Source organism: Malaclemys terrapin, chromosome 17 (assembly GCF_027887155.1).
Source record: "Malaclemys terrapin pileata isolate rMalTer1 chromosome 17, rMalTer1.hap1, whole genome shotgun sequence".
Lineage (NCBI taxonomy): Eukaryota > Metazoa > Chordata > Testudines > Emydidae > Malaclemys > Malaclemys terrapin.
In genome coordinates, this window is record NC_071521.1 from 20,731,136 (window position 1) to 20,750,911 (window position 19,776).

At 59.5% G+C, this 19,776-nt stretch overlaps 1 protein-coding gene across 1 annotated transcript in view; it reads right to left on the minus strand.

Annotated features, from left to right (window-relative positions):
- Positions 1-551: 551 nt before the first annotated feature.
- The window catches only part of ABCA2 (ATP binding cassette subfamily A member 2), a 130,635-nt gene continuing 111,410 nt past the window's right edge, over positions 552-19,776 (minus strand). Inside the window, exons 31-49 of the mRNA XM_054007246.1 lie at positions 19,359-19,572; positions 17,909-18,014; positions 17,197-17,308; positions 16,491-16,551; positions 15,774-15,948; positions 14,082-14,197; positions 12,771-12,918; positions 12,268-12,391; positions 9,820-9,952; positions 8,853-8,970; positions 8,132-8,310; positions 7,516-7,657; positions 6,207-6,341; positions 5,125-5,228; positions 4,602-4,694; positions 3,483-3,585; positions 3,250-3,387; positions 2,578-2,784; positions 552-1,308 (exon numbers count right to left, since the gene is read on the minus strand). Coding sequence (XP_053863221.1) covers positions 1,273-1,308; positions 2,578-2,784; positions 3,250-3,387; positions 3,483-3,585; positions 4,602-4,694; positions 5,125-5,228; positions 6,207-6,341; positions 7,516-7,657; positions 8,132-8,310; positions 8,853-8,970; positions 9,820-9,952; positions 12,268-12,391; positions 12,771-12,918; positions 14,082-14,197; positions 15,774-15,948; positions 16,491-16,551; positions 17,197-17,308; positions 17,909-18,014; positions 19,359-19,572 — 2,444 coding nt within the window. The 3' untranslated portion in view covers positions 552-1,272. The remainder of the gene's footprint in view (positions 1,309-2,577; positions 2,785-3,249; positions 3,388-3,482; positions 3,586-4,601; positions 4,695-5,124; positions 5,229-6,206; positions 6,342-7,515; positions 7,658-8,131; positions 8,311-8,852; positions 8,971-9,819; positions 9,953-12,267; positions 12,392-12,770; positions 12,919-14,081; positions 14,198-15,773; positions 15,949-16,490; positions 16,552-17,196; positions 17,309-17,908; positions 18,015-19,358; positions 19,573-19,776) is intronic.

Here is a 19,776-nt window from a genome sequence, read left to right on the forward strand (position 1 = left end):
CTGAGAGGCTGGCATGGTGGTTGCCTTCTATAGCAAAGGGGGGGGGGGCTGGAGAAAAACTCAAGCTGGCCTTGTCGCAGAATGGCTCCCCGCTGATGCAGAAAGCAGGTCTGGGGTCCTGTAGGGGTAGCAGATTTACAGGGTAGGTTGGGGGGACCAATGAAAGGGGTGCTGTTGCCTCTGTACGGTTTGCTTTAGAGACGGGCCTGAACCTCCAAGCCTGGATCTCCCCGGCGGGACTCTCCCGCAGGCCGGAGCTCCTGAGGACGGGCTGGTGGTGAAAGCGGCTTGATGCGTGGCTCCTGCCTGCCCCTGCAGCCCCGGCCCTGCCGCTGGAACGCAGCCTCACCCTCAGGCAGCCAGGGCCTGGGAGCCGAGTGCGGGCTCGCGAGGAGCCGTACACAGACGCATTGCCAAGTGTGAGCAGCCTTCAAAGCACTGGGATGGCTCGGCTGTGGCTGGGAGTCGCTTGCGGTGTCCCGGCAGCCTGGTGGGAGACAGCCCGTCTCTGACAGCGCTGCTTTGGGCAGCAAGGAAAGCCCTCCCCCTGCTCCAAGCCCGCATTTCACGGCTGGCCCATGTTTAAAAAACCCACACAAGCCAGACACCTGAGGGAAGCAAAGCCCAGCTCCCCTCCCGCCCGGGCGTTGCTGCGCCGAGCCATCTGTCGCATCATTAAAAAAATAAATCTTCCTTCTCTGAGGCTGCGCCACCCACTCCTGCCTCTGGGGGCAGCGCTAGGTAACCATGTGGAATCTGCCCCAAGGCGCAGCCTTTGCGGGGTAGGGGAAGCAAACCGCCAGCCCCGACCGCAGGGTGAGGCTCCTCTCGCATCCCTCCGGAAAGGATCAAAGGAAGCGGTGGCCGCACGCAGTCTGCTCTGTACATTTACTCCTTGCTTCTTCGCCACCTTCCTGCAACCCCCAGGCAACCAGCCCTTCTCCCCTCTGCCAATGCAAGCAGCCCCCCAGCTGCCGCAGGGAAAGCAGCTGCTGCAGGCCAGGGCGAGGGTCGCTTAGCGGTGGGCTCGGCCGGTGGGGAGACGCCTCCAGTGTCCATCCAGGCCAGTGTTCTGCCCTCAGGTCTCTGGGCCTTGCTGTGGCAGCTCCGTGGCAGCTTCTGGTTGGGGCTGGAGGATCCAGGTGGCTCACAGCCTTGCCGACAGCGAACGCTGGATGACTGCCACTCAATGGAGGGCGGGGAGGGGCGGGGGCTCTGGGGCAAGGGGGAGTCAGCGGCTCCTAGGCTGGGGAGTTCGCTCCCCCCGGCTCCTCAGCAGAGAGTGTCCGTGTTGAAGGAGAGCTGAGCCTGCAGAGAGAAGAGCGGCGGGGGGGGTCACATGACAGCAGGGGGTCTCAGTGGTTCTGATCCGTGCAGGGTCTGCAACCCCCTCAAGCCCTGCTGGTGAAAGTGAGATGCCCCCACCTACCCAGCAGGGAATGGGGCTCTGGGAGTATTGCTCTGGCACTGAGACCCAGCTGGCCTCCTGGAGAGCTTCAGAGACCTTCCCCCCTTGGCCCAATGGGCTGCGCAGGCCCAGAGGAGAAGCCAGACAGGAGAGCTCAGGGGCTGGGGAATGGGCATGTTAGGCCCAAGAAAATGGAGTATAGAACAGGGTGTTTGGCCAGCTTCGCCAGAGTGAGGCTAACAGTAGTTGCTGGGCCATTCCTGTCTCTGTGAAACCTGAGGACATGCTTGTTTGAGCTGCAGAGAACGAGATAAGAGGGGGGGCTGCACTCTTGTACCAGAAGTGCTAGGAACAGTTTGTTTGGACATATGGAGACTTGCAGTCTCCACTCCCTGTTTCTGTTCTTCATCTGTTCTTAACTCCCTCCTTTCTCCTAGTTTCTGGTGCAGGACAACAAAGCTGATAAGACGTTGCTGAGGCATCACGAATTGTTTGTAGTGCCAAAGAAAATAGCTATGCATGAATATTAGAAGCTTTCTAACTCATAAAGGGGGTTGGGTTGTTTTAACTATGACGCGACGGAACTGTCTATATAACCTCACTAGTTATTGTAATCTTGGCTGGTTCTCTCTGGAGACCGGTCGCTCTCTCTTGTTGTGTGCACTCCTCAATAAAGAGCTTGGCACTGGACCTTGCTGGTGTTGCCGGTCTCTCTCTGCGGTCAGACAACGAACCGTGCCGTCTGGGTTCTGAGTCCCCGCCAGGCATCTCCCTGAGAGCTCCAGGCAGGGCACAAGGGGCATCACCCCTTGCCAGGGAGTGGGACTTAGACAGCAGAGGCTGCCTGAGCAGATTCCTGCACCCCGAGGGCTGGGTTCTGACCCTAATATCGCCGGGGCAGCCCCTCGGCTGCAGAGGAGTCTCGGCAGGTTCTGTCTGGCGCAACGGGCAGCAGAGTCCGGCCCAAACTTTGTTCTGGGATTGGCCGGCAAAATCCACTTTGGGGTCTTTGCTTCTTCCCTATTCCCCAGAGGAGGGCGATGCCCAGGGACTCCCCGTCATGCCCAAGAGCTCAGCGGTCGCCCTGCCCTACGCAGGCACACGTAGGAGAGGGCGTGCTCTGCCCTGGGAAAGCTCTGCTGGATGTCTGGGGACAGGGCCCCCCTCACCCTCTCCTCCTCGAAGCTGATCAAGCCCTCGTCATCTGTCTCCAGGTCCTCGGGCTCCTCCACCACCAGGGCCCGCAGCTCGGTAGGGGCGGCGCGGGGCCGCAGCAGACTCAGGATGTGCTCCAGCGGGGACTGGATCGAGCAGTTGGGGCTGGTCTCCTGCTGCTCCAGGTTGTCGCTTTGCTTCTTGGCAAAATTCACAAACACCTGGAAGAGCGAAGGTGAAAGCGCCGTTCTCCAGACAGGGCTCAGGAGATCCCACGCCCCACCCAGCAAAGGGGAGTGGTTCTCCGTCCCACCCTCCAGCCTGTCTGCACACCCTGTGGGGCTGGAGTCAATCCCCTCGGGGCTCTGCACTGTGACCCCCGGCTCCAGAGGAGATCAGCCCCACCACTGGGACTAGCTAGGCCGGCCACATGCACCTGACACGCTCACAGACTGCAGCGCAGCCGGGGCCCGGGGCCATGGAAGGGCCCACCAGGGTGAAATGCCCAATGGAGGCTGGTGCTGGACAACGAACAGGCACGGCTCTGACCCCCACTAAATCCGGCTGTAGCTAGTGCGTTCCTGCACTTACAATGGGTGGCCCCAGAGCAGGCCTTCCCTAGAACCCCTGCCCAGACGGGGCATGTGCCGGCCCCGCCCGGGTTGCCCCTTGCCCCTGGGACTCACGTTATCCAGTGTGGTCTGGCTGACGGAGTAATCCTCGATGCCCAGCACGTCCACCACCTGCTCCATCTTGCTGAAGACCTGGGCCAGCGAGATCTGCTCAGACTTGAGCTGGTACTGCACCTTGGTGTGGTGTCGCTCCTGTGGGAGTGGGACAGGCGTCAGGCTCGCCCCCGAGGCACTGACCAGCTTCCCCGCCTGCCCCCGGAGGGAGCGCAGCGGTGGGCGGTGCTCACCTTGAGGATGGCCTCAGGGAAGTTCCTGTTGAAGAACCGCACCACCTCCTTGACGCTGAGGCTGGACTTGGTCCGCACCGTGATCATGTAGCCATCTCCAAACCTGGGCGGGGCCAAAGACGCCACGTGAATCCACATCCCCCGAGAGGCCCAGCTGCAGCCCAAGCCCCCGCCCCGCCCAGCAGGGTGCAAATCGGTGCCAGGGAGGAGCGTTTGCCCCAAGGAAGTTGTCCCTGCAACTCCTTGACTGGCAAGCTCTAGCCAGGGTGTCAACCAGCCTGGCCTTCCTCCCTGGGAGCCAACCATGCTGCCCCTGCATCGACACTGGCTCGGTAGCAAGAACCAGGGCGCTGGGTGTGGCAGCAAGTTGGCAGATTATCACCCCTGGGCCGCGTGGGACCAGGGAAACAGAATTCCAGCCTCTGGCTGCGCTGCCAGCCCACATCCCCGCATCTTTGCCCACCCAGCTGCACTCACGTGCCTGACACCCGTAAGGAGAGGGGGAGCCTTCCTCACGCCAGGGACTGGCACAGAGCATGCCAGCCGGGGAGCTGCTGGTACAGACGAGGCCGGAAATCCCGAGGCTACAGAAACATTGTTCTCCTTAACCTCTGAGGCGAGGCCAAGAAGCAATGGGCTTAAATTGCGGCAAGGGCAGTTTAGGTTGGACATTAGGAAAAACGTCCTGTCAGGGTGGTTAAGCACTGGAATAAATGGCCAAGGGAGGTTGTAAAATCTCTGTCATGGGACGTGTTTAAGAGCAGGTTGGATAAACACCTGTCAGGGATGGTCTGGTTATTGCATAGTCCTGCCAGGAGTGCAGGGGACTGGACTAGACGACCTCTCGAGGTCCCTTCCAGCCCTACCATTCTAGGATTTATAAACTTACAGTGACACCGGCGACGGACGCTGCGCCATGACTCCCCCACCCTGATACCGCGGCAGCACTTCCCAGCCTCCTCCCTGGGGGGAAGAGGCTCTGCCCCAGGGCATGGGGGCCAGGCAGGTACTCTCCCCGCAGGCCTCTCTGCAGATGGATGGGGCTGTCCCCAGGGGCATGGGTGCCGGTCGGGTGCTCTCCCCGCAGGCCCCTCCCTCGCCGGGGCAGGAATCTCTTACCTGTTTTTCAGGTGCTGGATGCTGCCGAGACACTTGAGCCGCCCGTTCACCATGATGGCCAGCCTGGTGCAGAGCGCCTCGCACTCCTCCATGCTGCGGGAGAGGAGGCAGAGATGAGCAGGGGCGGCCCGGCCTGGGCGCAGGTCCCTGCTCTTTGGGTTCACGCGTCCCAGGGGCCAAGCCACTTGTACGGCCTGCACACGAGTCAGGGGGTGCCGCGTGGCAGGGCCCTGGGGTGCTATCGCTCCAGAAGGGGACACCTCAGATGTGAATGGGGCCTGGGCTCTTTTGGGGCCCTGATGGCTTCCCTGCCACGGTGGCGGTGCTGCAGGGATGTGGGGTAGGGAACCGTGGCTTCTCACTGGGCACTGGTGCCCCTTCGCTTCCCCCACCGCATGCATCCAGCTAGGCTGGGCTGCTCCGCTCCATGGAGAGCTCTCCCGTGCTGGGTCCCACGTGGTGGGGTGGGATAGACAGGAGGGGGCTGTCACATCTCAGGCCAGCGGCCTGAGGCCTCACTAACCTGTGGGACGTCAGCACCACAGAGCGGCCCGTTTTGATGATGTCCAGGATGAGGTTCCACAGGAAGCGCCGGGCCTTGGGGTCCATGCCTGTTGTCGGCTCGTCCTTCCAGAAGGGAGAGAGGCTGAGGTCACCCACCCTGGCCTCCTGCACTGGGCCCAGTCTTTCCCCGCCTCCCCCCTCGCACTGGCACCTTCCCTCGCCCTTTATTCATTAGGATGATGTATCACAGGGGCTCTCAACCTGTCTCTTTCTGAGCCCCCTCCCCACATGCTATAAAAATTCTATGGTCCCCCTGTGCCACCATAACTGGTTCTCTGCATATGAAAGCCAGGGCCAGTGTTAGGGGGTAGCAAACAGGGCAATTGCCTGGGGCCTCAGGGCTCCCCACCAAGCTACATTGCTCAGGCTTTGGCTTCGGCCCACAGTGGCGGGGCTCAGGCCCGGGCTTCAACCCCATGTGGCAGGGCTTCAGCTTTCTCCCCGGGCCCCAGCTGGCCCTGCTCGGTGATCTCCCCCCCGAAACCTGGCTGAGAACCACTGAAGTATCAGGTGTATTACGGTAGCAGCCAGGAGCCCCAGTCATGGAGCAGGATCACACTGTCCTAGCCACTGTCTCCCCCTCCTGCTCCCATCTCGATGGCTGCCCCTCAGCCCTGCTGCACACGGCTCCTGTCGGCTCCCCATTCCAGCCTCATGCCGGGATTGGGGCGTGTGGTGTAGACCCACCTCGCAGTCAGGGCACCCCCATCCCAGCTCACACCCCAGCACTGGCCTAGACCCAGGGGCAGCGGGGCTGCAGGGGGAGCAAAGGCTCCGGAGAGCCCCTCTCTCAGCCAGGGGGTTGGCAGGGATGGCTGGACCCCATGGCTTGGTCTGTTTTACCAAAGGCAGCTAGCTGCCCTCCAGCATTAGCTCAGCCCCAGGCACCTCCCATCCCAAGGGCACGTCTGCCCCTTGAGTAGGAGCCAGGCGGACACGAACGGGAGAGCAGAGCCTGCTCCTGGGCTCACCCAGACGCCCCGGGCACAGAGCTGAGCCGCGTCCCTTCCCCCGGCCCGGGCCTGGCGCCCCACTGCTCACCAGGAAGATGAAGGCAGGGAAGCCAATCAGGGCGATGGCTGTGGACAGCTTCCTCTTGTTGCCCCCGCTGTAGGTGCTGGCCGGCTTGTCGGCGTATTTGGTGAGCTCCAGCTTCTTCATCGCCCACTTCACCACCTGGAGGGAGACACAGCGTGAGGGGGCTGTGGTTACCGGGCCCTGCCGCCTCCTGCGAGGGCCTAGCTACCATGGCAACGGGCCCTGGCCACAGTGCCAACAGGGACCAAGCTGCTCCCGGCTACAGGGCGAGGGGACGCATGGGCACTGAGCTCCCTGCCTCGTGCAGTCCAGGCCTATTGTGGGCCCCAAACCTCAACACTATTAGAATCAGCTGAGGTGGACCAGCCTCCGTATTCCCACTGGCCCCTCCTTCCTAGCCCAAAATCCACCCTGCAGAGAAAGTCAGAGCCATCGCTCCAGGCAGTCCCCAACCCCTCGAGGGGTACAAAGTGCTGGTTCTGGCACTCCCCGGGCTGGCCCTCCAGCACCGACCAGCCGAGTGGGCATGGCCCAGGCTGGGCTCCCATAGAACCACACATCTGGGGTGTGCATGTGTGTTCCGTGTGCACCTGGGTCTGTGCGTCTGCCCGGGGGGGGGCGTGTTGCCAGGTAGGCTGTAAGAAGCCGTGCTGCTCACTCTGGAGCGGTTTTTATCCCAAGGTGGTGGGCAGGAGCTGATGGAGCTCTGGTCTCCCCATAGCAGCTCAATGGCAAGAGGGGGATAAATTGGCCTCTGGCCTGTCAACCACCTGTTGAATTAAGCCCTGGTACTTGGTAGCTATGCCCCATGCCACTGGCAGACAGCCGGCACTGGCATTGAGAGCCCTTAGGAAGTACCAGCCATGCAGTGCCAGGGGCTGTGGCTCCCCCAGAGTGACATGAAATGGCATTTCTAGAGCCAGTGGCACCAGAACCCCCAGCAACATCAAGACAGAGCCTCTCAGACCTGTCTAGGGGCTGTCACAGCTGGGCCCCCTGTACCCAGCCCAGCATTGCCCTTCTCGGGCTGGGAGCAGGGGGCAACAGGACCTGGCCCATGGCAGGGAGAGATCCTGCTGGTCGAGCAGCAGCCCAGGCTATGCATGGCGGGGCGGGGGTCACTGCAGCCCAGGGCATGATCACAGATCAAAGGGAGGAGGAAAGCTCTGACCTGCTAGTGCCCAGGATTTCCTGCTCTGGGAGGACTGGGAAGTTGGCCCTGTGTGATGACCTCTGACTCCCCCGCCTGAGGGCAGAAGCCCAGCCCAAATGGTTCCATTCTGCAAAGCCCCAGGGCTCCCCAAGGCCTTACCCTCTCCTCATCCTTCCAGGGGATGCCACGCAGCCGGGTGTAGAGCTCCAGGTGCTCCTGCGCCGTGAGCTCGTCGAACAGCGCGTCAAACTGCGGGCAGTAACCTAGGCTCTGCTGTACCTGGAGGAGCTCCTTCAGGATGCTACGGGGAGAGGAAGGATGGTGCAGTGGTGAGGGCACTAGCTCAGCACTTGGGAGATCTGGGTTCAAGTCCCTGCTCCACCACAGGCTTCCTGTGTGACTTTGGGCAAGTTCCTTCCCTGCACCGTGCCTCAGTTTCCACATCAGTAAAACGCAGCTGGTTGGGGTGGTTGACACGTGAGCAAAGCAGGCTACGTCTGTGATCGTTTTCTAGAGCTTTGCTACTGGACTGCCACCTGCTTTGGAAAACCCAAATCCACGGGCAGCCTGCGTTCCCCCACAGCAACACCACGGGCCAAGGTCACTGAAAGTTCCCAGGGGGATGGATTTGCTGCAGTGCGACTGGCTCCAAGGGCCCCTCCCAGGGCTGGTTGGACACTCCCCCGTAAGGCCCACCCACAGGCCGAGCTCCAGTCCCTTCCACCGCCCATCACACAGCGTAAGCCTCACCTGACCACGCCCCGTCTGCGGGTACCTGTGCCCATTGATGAAGGCCTCCCCTCCGGTGGTGCTCTCGTCCCCAGTCAGCATCTTGAAGGTGGTGGTCTTCCCCGCCCCATTGACGCCCAGCAGCCCGAAGCACTCCCCGGGCCGCACGCCCACGCACAGACGGTCCACAGCCAGGATGCGCCCGATCTTGCGGGATTTGTACACCTGACCCGACAGGAACAAAGGGGCAGCTCACTGCCATGCCTGCGGCAGGCTAGGATCCCTGGCCGCGGAGGGCTCTGAACCCTGCAAGGCAAGGCGCTGGGCTCGCGACACACCGGCGCTGCCCATGCCAAAGGTGGGCAGAGGGTAAACGCGCCGGTCCCCCCAGCCAACAGCTGCACTCTGGAGGAGCTGGAGACCTGCCCCAGGCTCCAAACCCAACCCCCACAATGGTCACATGCATGTGGGTGCCATTCTCCTCTGGTCCGGGGGCATAGCGCCCCTCTCCCACCTGTGCTGGCTGGGGGAATCTCCCGCCTGCCTGCCCCACGCTCATAGGGTAGGGTCACACACAGAGGTTGATGTCTCTGAGCTAACACAGCCAAACCTCTTAGCTGAAGCGGCACAAGCTCCTGGCTTCAGCTCCAGAGGGCCTGGGCTCAGTGACCCACAAAGGGGCATGGTACCAGGTCTACGTCCCAGCCAGAGGCCCTGTCCTGTCCCAGGCTGAAGGGGGCCATCGGCAAGGATGGAGCTGCCCCTACCTTGGTGAGATTCTCAATCTTGAGCATGTCGTTGTCGGCATCGCCGCGCAGGACCCGGTGCCGTTCGTTGGCCACATCGACGTCGTCCTCAATGGGCTTGTTGGAGACGGGCAGCCGCCTGGGGGAGGGGGAGATGGTGTGGGTGGGTCAGGGACCTGCGCTGTGTGGCCAGATAGACCACAAGGTCTGTGCTCCCTTCCTCCTCCCAGCAGAGGGGACTTGGGACCTCCACAAGGCAGTGTAGTCCAGTGAATGGACCACAAGGCCAGGGTCCAGGAACCCCTGATTTCTAACCTTGCCTCTGTTCCAGTTTGCTAGATAACTGTATCCGGTCACCACCCGCCACTGTGCCTCGGTTTCCCCACTGTAAAATGAGGCTGGTACCCTCCACCTCACAATGGCCCCTCTGGCAGTTTGATCTGCAGAGGAGTGACCCAGTTTGGAACAAATCTGTCCCTCTGGACCCAGGCTGAGCCATAAACTGCTCCTAGCCTCTGCCTGGCGGGGCAGGGGGTTACTAAGCAATGGTGGGATACGTGCCTCCCATCTGTGCTCTCTAGGGGGAGAGAGGCCATGACAGACTCCTCTCAGCCCTGCTTTGCAGACCCAGCAACTGGGATCGTATGTTCTGCTTGTGTGTGTGTGTGTGTGTGTGTGTGTGTGTGTGTGTGTGTGTGTGTGTGTGTGTGTGTGTGTGTGTGTGTGTGTGTGTGTGTGTGTGTGTGTGTGTGTGTGTGTGTGTGTGTGTGTGTGTGTGTGATCTGAACCCCAGGCAGGCCCCAAAACCTGTCCCTTGCCACCGACTGGGGTGAATTCATAGCCCCTGGCTCTCCAGGGGGCACCATCTTGTTCTGTGACCATGTCCCCGATCCACCTAGCATCATGGCCGTCATGTCCGACACTCAGGGAGAACGCGAAGGACACAGTGCGCAGAGCCTCCCATTGCCCCCCTGACCCTATCACTCACTGTGGTTTCCGGAGAAAGTTATATTGGCACATGATGGTGATGAAGAAACCTACGAAGCCTTCAATCGTCATGGCGACCAGGCCCCGGGTCACAATGTCCCACTCAAAGGGTGATTTCATTTTATCAAACTGCCCTGGGGGGAGCAAACGAAGAATTTACAAGGGATAAGATCAGACCAAGATAAGAGCATAGGACTTACCGCACTACGCCTGGGCCAAGCACCTATCTAGTATGGCATCCTGTCCCTGACAGTGACCAGTACTAGCGCTTCAGAGGAAGGCACAAACCCTCAGCAAATGCACTGTACTGGAGGGATGGGGGATTCCTTCCTGATCAACATGTGCCCTGAAGCATGAGGATTGAGAGCACCAGTATTTTTTTTTCCAAAATACCAATACAAGAGATTAACAAAGAGACAAGTTGTCTTAAACAAAGTAACCCTGGCAAACAGAGGAGCCCTCCTAATAATGCACGAGGAAGGAAATATTCACAGACAAAATCACCAGTGACTATACTGCTGAAATTTCCCTGTAGAAGGCCATTACAAATGCCTGTAATGATCTCAAACAACACCTAGCTTGTCGGCGCTGAGGCCCCGATCCTGCCAAGACATATACACATGCTTACCTGTGCACACCGAGTGGCTCCAGTGCCACTAATGGACCAACTCGCAGGGAGTAAAGTTACGCATATGGGTAAATGCTTGTAGGGTCGGGGCTTTAGAACTTAAGCTCTTGGTCTGTGTATGGAAGATGCTGAGCAAAACGGGCCTCTGATACATTATAATTAAATGCTACAGCGAGAAGCCCACATCTCAGTACACTGTCCAGAACTAAGTTCAAAGAAAACCAAGGAGCAATGAAAGCCAACATTTTCAAAATGCTGCCGGAGATAAACACAGGGCTGCAGACTCTCTGTTAGGAACAGACATTTTTCCACTAGGTGGAAGATAACCAAAGGGAGAAGGAGGGTTTAACTAACCACATTACATTACTGGAGTGGGACTGTGAAATGGAAAGATGTGGTTTCGCTTTCAATTTTGCTTCACTTCTGGGATCAAGGCCACACAGCATTCTGGGTGATTTGTTGTCACCAGCGCTAGATCTAGACAGAACAATGCCTTTCCATCCGGACATCCTTCGCCAGTAAAGTCATCTTGCAACTTTACAATATCAACTACGTAGAAAATGCAAATTGTAAGTCCTTGGTTTTTTAAAGGATTTCTCAGCACCTTCCTTAGCAGACTCTAAGATGCCAGCAGCTCTGGAAGTAAATATGAAAGCGATTTGGAAAGAGGTTTCCAGGGCCAAGTTCAAGAGACCCCAGTCAGACTGTGAGCTCCTTGAGGCAGGGACTGTTTTCTGTTCTATGGCTGTACAGCTCCTAGCACAATGAGGTCCTGGATCTTGCACATGGCGCCTAAGTACCACGATAATACAAATAATAAATGACAGGAGGAAAAAAGTCTGTATGAATGGGTAGCGCTTCCCCAAAGTGACTTGCAGAAAGTCCAGTGATCACTAATAATAGAAACCGCCTCTCTGACACACTCAGTGGAACCCGGACAAAGCTTAAGTTGGGACATTTAGGCTAGTTTCCTCTGGGCTACGCGATGCTAACAGTGAGCGAGACGGTCTGTACGGATACAGCCCTTGTGATTACACTGGGGTAGTGGCCAGGAGCCCTGGCCATGCCCCAGGGATTGTGCTAGGCGCTGCACAAACACGGAACAATAAGATGTGTGGCAAGGCACCTCTTTTCTCTGGCGATGGTGGCCTGAGGTAATCAGTCCCACTCAGGCAGGGTTTGCTTCCCGCCTTGGTGCTTCCCTTGGTTGAGTCTCCACGATAAGCCTGAGGGTAAGCCTAAGGGGTGCTCCTTCCCCACTCAAAAAGGGAAATAGTCCCACAGACCCTGTCCACACCTTTCCCTGCCTCCTTGTGGGGACAGGGTGTCTGTCCTGGGGTGTCAGGCCTTCTCCTAGCCGGCACTCGGGCTCGTCTGCTTCCCCGGTGGGAAGGAACACGGCCTCTCCTCCTGGAGAAGCTTCTTCGCGGCTGCTACTGGCCTGGTAACAGCTGGTGTCTCCCTCTCTCCTCCCTTTCTCTCACTGGAGAAGGAGGTTTGAAAAGGTCTCAGGCAGCTCTTAATTGGATTCAGGTCTGTGTAATTAACCTGAGGTGACCCCTTCTCAGTTTGTAAGAAAAAGGGCCTTTAAGAGTCTAGGGCTAACATATCTGCCTTCCATTGCTCTCTTGCAGCCGTCTGGCCTGACTTTAGCCCAGATGGTACCTGCCCCGTTTCCCCTCCATAGACTGCATCAGCTCTCACTTCCTCTCTCTACCACGCAAACCTGCCCGGCAGCCACACTGGGTCCCAAGAACAGCCAGTGGGCAAGGTCAGTGACCTGCTGCCCCTTGCCGTGCCGTGCCGGAGCGAGGGCCTTACCGATCTTGGCGTAGTATTCGTTGATGTACTCATTGTAGGCCATTTCCATCAGCCCGTGGCCCAGGTTGTAGTTGGGGAAGATGAGGAAGCAGCTCTTCAGGTAGCTGTTAACGACCTTCAGGTCCTGCCAAGGTGGGAGGAGGAGGCGATGACACACCCCCCCAGACTGCCTTGTGCCCACCCCCCTACAAGTGCCCCAGAGACCAAAGGCTTCAGCATGCAGAGCGAGGATCTCCTGCATGGCCTCTCTGACTCGGAGTCACACCGCCGGCATGCAGTCTGCACTACGGCCCACGCAGTGCGTGTGGCAGCATGCTCCTTCCCTCCCGCACCTGTCACAGGCTCCCTGCAATCCTGGCCATTGGTTTGGTGGCCATGCTGACCGGGACGATCACAGGGCTGGCCCACAGCAGTTCTAGCAGGGCTGAGGATGGCTGGGCTGGGCTAGGCAGGGCAGGGAAGGCCGACCCTGCCCCTTTTTGGGGGCCCACAGGAGCACGTACCTTGTCGTGCTCGAAGAGCTGCAGCAGGAAGGTGGCGACAGTGGCCGTGATGCCAATGAAGAGGTTGATAACGATCAGGAAGACGTATGCTGAGCTGGGCACCTCGAACCAGAAGGAGGCTGGGTACATGATGGGGGTGATGGACCAGCTGGTGTAAACAGAACACCAAGGTGAGTGCATCCTACACAGGACCGAGCCCTGGCCCTGCCCACCCCATTCATACTAGGCCTAGTGAGTGACAGCCCCAAACTCTGGGATCCTTGGTTCATTGGCTAGAAACACAGAGGCGCTTTAGCCAATCCTCAGCCAGCTCCTCCCAGAGCAAATCAGAGCCAGCGACGGCTGCCCCAAGACTGTCTCCAAATAAAACACATAGGCAACCTCTCCGCCTTGCCCGAAGCACTTCCCAGACACCGATGGAACCTGCCTTGCACGATGGGTCGCAGACGGGACACCCTTACCCTTCCATTTGTGGGCTTCCAGCTCGAGGGGTTTGGGCTGGTGCTGAGCACCCAGAACTCAGAGCTGCGGGTGCTCACGTCCGGAGGCCTGGTCTGCGCTGGGATCCTTGCCACTGAGGCAGATGGATACTGGGGTGACCTGCACCAGGGCAAGCCCCAATCTACACCAGTGCAGCATGTCTACACCTTGCACCAGTGGCTGAAACTCCAGCGTACACAAGGCCTCAGCGTCTCTGGCTGGGCACCCTGAACAAGAGGCCACTGGGAACATTTTGGCCCAAGCAATTCGCTCAGGATCCCACACAAAGTTCTTGGCACAGCCAGATCTCCTGACAACCAGCCCCATGCTCTAACCACACGACCATCCTTCATCCCTTCAAGGAACCAGGGGGTTCTCCAGTTTGAGTTGATGGGGAACAGGAGAAAGTCCAGTCTGTGGTAGGATGGGTCAGGGACTGGCCTCATGGGGTGGCAGCCCAGAGGCTGACAGATGAGTCGGGCTTCAGGGTTTATAATTCTACAGCGACTAAAACATCTGTCAGAACAGAAGCCCGGAGGGCAGAACCACACAGCTTCTGCATCATTCGGCATTGTGCTAGAAGCCTGCCGCTGACACAGTGCTCCCCACTCCATTGCTGGCTGTTAGAAACTCCCCATCTAGCTGCGTGTGTGACGCTAGTGCTGGGCTGGCAGCCCCGGGCCATTTATCCACAGCACGGGGACAGCCTGGGCAGCAGCAGTCCAACTTTCCCCCGTCGGGCCCTGCCGACGCCCCTCATCACTGCTCTCCTTTCATTCCCCTCCCAGAGCACGCGTGTCCCCCGAGCGATGGCCAGCCAGGCGGACGTACCCATAGAGCAGGAAGAGCGAGAGGACGGCTGGGAAGTTGGTGGGGGACGTATACGCCGGGAGGTCGAACACGAAGAGGATGATGATGCAGCATGTGGCCGGCACCAGGTAATTCAGCTGGAAAACAAATGCCCCAAAGACGAGAGTGAACCCGCTGGGGTGGAGCTAGGAGGGGATCCCCGTCCTCCGTTCAGGAGGTCGTGAATTCAGAGCCCAGGGAAGCAGGACCGGTGTGGGAGACCCAGGCCAGGTCTACACTACGAAGTTTTGATGGCACAGCTATTTTGGTCAGGGGGTAAAAAACCACAGCCCCCCCAAGCCGAGATAACGACGCCGGCTAAACCCCCCGTGTGCACGCGGCGATGCTGATAGACAGGGCTTCTGGCCGCTTCGCGCTGGGGGAGGTGGTGTTACTATGGTGATAAAACCATCTTCTCTCAGCATACCCTGCGTCCACACTAGGGGGCTCCGCTGGTGCAGCCATATTGGCAAAGCATCTGTAGTGCAGACAAAGCCCCAGCCTATGGGCTCTGCTCCCAAACTGGTCTCACCCTGCTCAGAGCCAAATACAAAACCAACCTCTCAGGCTCTTGGTAAGTCACCCCTCCCACCCCCACCCCAATAACCTACCCGCCAAGGAAGCTATTTCTCCTACAGGCTGGGCAGGCTGAAAGAGAGCGACGAAGAGATTGTTACGGTGACTTCTTTCCCAAAGACCTGGAGGCGCTAGACACTGCAGAACCGGGGCCAGACCAGCTCGCACAGAGATCACGCGGAGACTGCCCCGCCCCACCCTCAGGGCACAGCGTGAAACGGCTGCAGGGGAACTGGTCCCATAGCACATTTAATTGCAGTCACCCAGTGGTCCTGTTCTTCTGAAGGGGCCAAAATGGGCCTATTTCTGGGCGCGTTTCACGGCTCGTTCCAGCCGATCTCCACTTCCATCGCACGTCTCAAAGCTCCCCTTCAGAGACGTGAAAATGGGCCCAAGGAAGCGCCGAGCACATCCTGAGCGCCCCCGCATAGCTTGTCTGAGCTGCCCCTACCCCTCACTCCAGGCCTGGGTGGAAAGGCCGAAGGAGGAACTCGCTGTGTTAAAGGACATGGTTCAGAACGGATCTTCCTGCCCACAGGATGTGAGAGAACACGAGTGCCTCACGCATGGTGCCCATTGCCCCAGTGCACCCCACAACCGAACCCCTTCCCCACCCCCAGCCACCTCACTTCCGCCGGCCTGGCTGTGCACTCCCCAGGGCCGATGCCCTAGATGGAGCAAGGGGCAGGATGCAGACGAACCGTCAGCAATGAGACCACAGCAGAGGCGAGGGAAGCAAGATGCCACATGACAAGTGATCCCCATGGATAGGACAAGGTCCTGGCTGGGCACAAAGGAGGCAGTGACCCTCAGCTGATGGGTGGGAAATGCTCTGTAGGCCCTTCTCCCAGGGCTGTCTGCTATCTGGGGGAAGGAAGGAGACGATCCTGCACTGGGAGAGCCTGCGTGAAAGGGACCTTCCTGTGGATGGATCACTCTCCAGGGACTATGCACGCAGGGCTGGACAGAGACCTCCCTCGTGGACATCCTGTGTAATCAGCCCCTGCTCAGACAGCCCCCGGGCAGTCGCCTTGCCCCCAGGCTCCTTCGCCATCCCGGTCTGGGTGAGGAGGCCCAACCGCCCTTCTCGGCTCTTACCATGTCCCACACGTAGTTGGCCAGCCAGTAGATCACCGGGTCGCAGCCGCTCACGAACTGCAGGTGCTTGGCTTTGGTGGCCTTCTCAGCCACCAGGAACACCACGAAGCTGGCCGGCACGAAGGACATGGCCACAATGATGAAGATGGCGATGACCACATCCGTGCCTTGCAGGCTGCGGCAGAAATGGCAGCGAGAAGGAGGGAAGCAGAGGGGGACGGGGGTTAGCCCAGGTGGGAGAACTGTGCCCCAAGTTACTCCACATACCACAAGCCACTGCTCACTTCACAGCTGGGTATCCCTGCAAGGAAACCAGCCCAAAGGCCTCTCCGTGTGTGCACATGCAGGGGGGGGGGGAAGGGGGTTTGTGGGGCATGAATAAGGCTAGTTGTTAGTCATGGAAACAGACTTTGGCCCAGATCCTCAGAAGTATTTAGACTCCAAATTTCCATGGATTTCATTGGGGATTAGAAGCCTGCATCCCTTCGTGGAGTGGGGGCCTGTGTGACTTAGTTTTTCAGGCTGGCCAGGATCTCTCTCTTCTCCGCCTCTCGCAGGGGGTGGCACTGGGCTGGCACAGCTCCTCCCCTCCTGGGCCGGCAACCTTTGCCATAGAAAACCTAGTGGGGGCCTCCCTCCATTTTCATCCATCACAAACACCGCCCCCACTCCCCAGCCAGGCATGTGCACACCATCCGCGAGCCCATTGGTACACACAGGTAATCCAGGGAGAGGCTGGCGCTCGTCTTGTTCATCGGATGGTTGGTCACTGTGATGCCTGCAGCAAAACATGACAGGAAACATAGTGAGAGCCGGTGTGTAAGAACAGCCCCTTGCACCCCCACCCCCGTGGATCAGCCCTGAAACAACCCCTCGCTATCTCAGCCCCCAGCCCCTCGGCTCAGCCCTGCCATGGGCCGGGCTCTACAACAGCTCCCTGCTGGGGGACTGAAGGGAATTCCCTTCCCCGCTGCAGAGCTCACGGAGTAGCGTTATCCAAGGAGCTCAGAGCACTTTGCAAACATTAACTGACAGGACCCATGTCAGCCTGGCAAAGCCAGCACCATCCACGTGTCACAGGTGCACACACTGCAGCACGGAAAGCTTAAGGGACATGCCCAAGGTCATTTAGGGTCTAATCCTGCCCCCGCTACCAAGAGACCTGACTCCAATCCCCTGCTCTAACCACTAGACCACGAAGCCTCTCAAGACAGACATGGGTTTTCAAACCCAACTCCCAGTGTGGCAAGAGCAGCCAGACCAGAGTCTGTCTAGTCACTAGCCTGCCCTCCTCCCTCTCTGTTAGCCCGTGGTTGGATTCTACACCAGAGCCGGAGGGGTCTGTCTCAGGGGGGTTTTCAGCTCATCGATTCTCGTTATTGCTCGTCAGGTCCGAGTCCCCAGCCTGGCTTGGCCAGCTCACCGTAGGCGGCGGGGTTCCCTCTGCTCTTGGGCAGGTTGGCCCGCAGGATGGCGTTGTTCAGCACGTTCAGGTAGGTGGGCATACTGTGGTAGCCCTTGTTGTTGTAGAAGACCTGGAAGGGCAGAGCAGAGATGCACACTCAGCTCTGGGAGCTCCAGCAGGGTGCCCTGCTCGAGGAGGGGCTGAGGGAGGCCGGGGGAAGCGGAGGGGCTTGGGCGGTTGGCAGAGCGTGAGAGCTGGCACCAGATCCATCCTGCAACGCCTGGCACAGGGACACGGAGTCCCTATGTGGGGCCCGCTGGGGTCAGCCCCTTCCTCCCAAAAGCCGCTCTCTCTAGTCCATGGCCCATGGGGCTGGCATTGGAGTCCATCTCTAAATATCAGCAAGCTACCGAGTGCTGCTGAGGGGCACTGGAGTCACCTCTGGCCTCTGCTCACCCCACAGCAGGGGCTGCAGCATGGCAAGCTTCCGTGGGGTGATCGCTGGGGGGCACACCTGTCCTCCAGCAAACAAGCTCACTTGTGAGGGGCCCTGGAACAAGATCTGACCTTTTTCCCCTTCCCAAGAGCATGCTGGGAAGCCTGTACATCCCTCTTGCTCTGGGACCCCTTCGGCGGGACTCTGGAAGGAGGGCGGGTCTTTGCGGGGGACTCAGCGGGATGGGGCTGACACAGGGACAGAACCTTTCCCCGCTCTCCGAGCATCCCCTACCTGGGCTGTTCTCCTGACCGCAATCTTCCGCACCATGGGAGGGGCCTGGGCGCCAAAGGACGCTGGGATGGATTTCTGGACGTTGCCAACGGTGATCGCTCCATACCTAGGGCAGAAGGGGAAGCAAACGAAAGGCTGGGGCCACCGTCTTTCAGCCCAGGCGACACAGGGGAAAGACGAGCAGCTGGAAGAATGGGACCTGACCCACCCCTGAAATGTTGGGCTCCACGGGAGGAACCCGAGCTAGGGCAGGACAACGAACCACGGCCGGAACCCCCAGCCACCACTTCCGACCTGTGAGCTGCTCCCAGCCACCCGCTGCAACCCAATCCCTGAGAGCCCGCTGCTTCACCCACAAGGCCTGGTGTCACAGCCGATGCGCCCCTGCTCCCTTCAGAGCCAGGCCACGCTGCTCCCTGCTTGGCCAGAGGTCACCACTGAGCACCCAGGGGCCCTTCTCTGTCCTCCATTCCAGGGGCGAGCCGAGAGCACCCCGCAGCCTAAGCAGGGGGGCTGGAAACCGAGACCTGGTGGTGTCAGCGGCAGGGCATTGGGACTAGCGTTACCGAGCGGGTCTGCTCAGGCTTCGGAGTAGGAGCCAACTCCACCCAAGAGTCTGAGGGCCAACAGCTTCCCCATAGTAGGTCCCTGCCCAGCACAGCTGTGGCCACTGAAGGGCTCCTCCTTTCCACAGCCCCCCCGAGGGAAATCTCAGAGGACTCGGACAGCCCTGAGGGAAGGGGGAGGATGGTCACATCCTACTGCCCTGCCCCCCGAGGGCCAGGGCTTTCCCAGCCGTGGGCTCTCTCTGTGCCCCTAGTTAGCCAGACAGCCAGGCTCAGTGAGTGACTGCTGCAGTACATCCCAGGGACACCCTACCAAACAGAAAAGGCAGAGCCTCTGGAGATGGACTTTCAGAGAGTGCTGGGCCCCCCCCCCGAAGATCAGGCCCCCCCCACATGTCCCAAGCTGGGCCCCACAAAGAGGAGCACCCAGAGTCACCGGCCAGCTTTGAAATTCCTGGCTGTGATGCAGAATTAAAAAAAAAAAAAAAATCAACCAGTGATTGTCTGATTGGACCCCAATGGGGTCAGCTCAGCCCCTGACCCGCCCCCTCTCCGCCGTGTATGTAGGGTTGCCAGTTTTGGTTGGAATATCCTGGAGGTTTCATCACATGTCAAACTTTAATTAAAGATTCATCTTTAATTCCTGGAAACTCCAGGACAATCCTGGAGGATTGGCAACCCTACGTGTACAGTTTAGCTCTCCCCCCAGTCCCTCCCTTCACCGCCCCAGGACCCGAGCTGACTAGATTACAGCTAGCTCAGGTATGGCTACTGGAGCGGTGATCACAGCTTCCCCTCCGGCCTGCTGGTGGCAACCTGCCTCGCCTTGGTGCCCCCGGTCCCGTTCCAGCCCCCTCGGACCCGGCGGGACACGCCCCCCTCACCTGTGCAGCCGGAAGCGGTCCGACGTGTACAGCATGTACTCCGAGACGTTGCGCCCGGTGATGTCCGCCAGGATGTCCCCGGTCACCACCTTCATCTGGGGCGGGTGGCCTCCCACGCCGCTGGGACAGGAGAAGCCCGTCCCCTGCATGGAGCAGGTGCATCTGATGGACTCGTGGATGATGCTGGGCAGGGATGGGGCCAAAGTGACGGTCTCTGAGGAGACGAGAGGAGAAAGGCGACCCTCAGGAGCGCTCGTTCTGCAGAGCACCCACTCTGGGCATCCGGGTGAGGGGCAGGGCACCTGCAGCACTGTCCTGCTCTGACAGCCGTGGGGAGAGGGGAAAGCAGCGGGGGCAGGAGGAGGGGAAGGAGCGAATGAGGGTTTTAGCTGTGTGGCAATCACAGGATGCGACTACA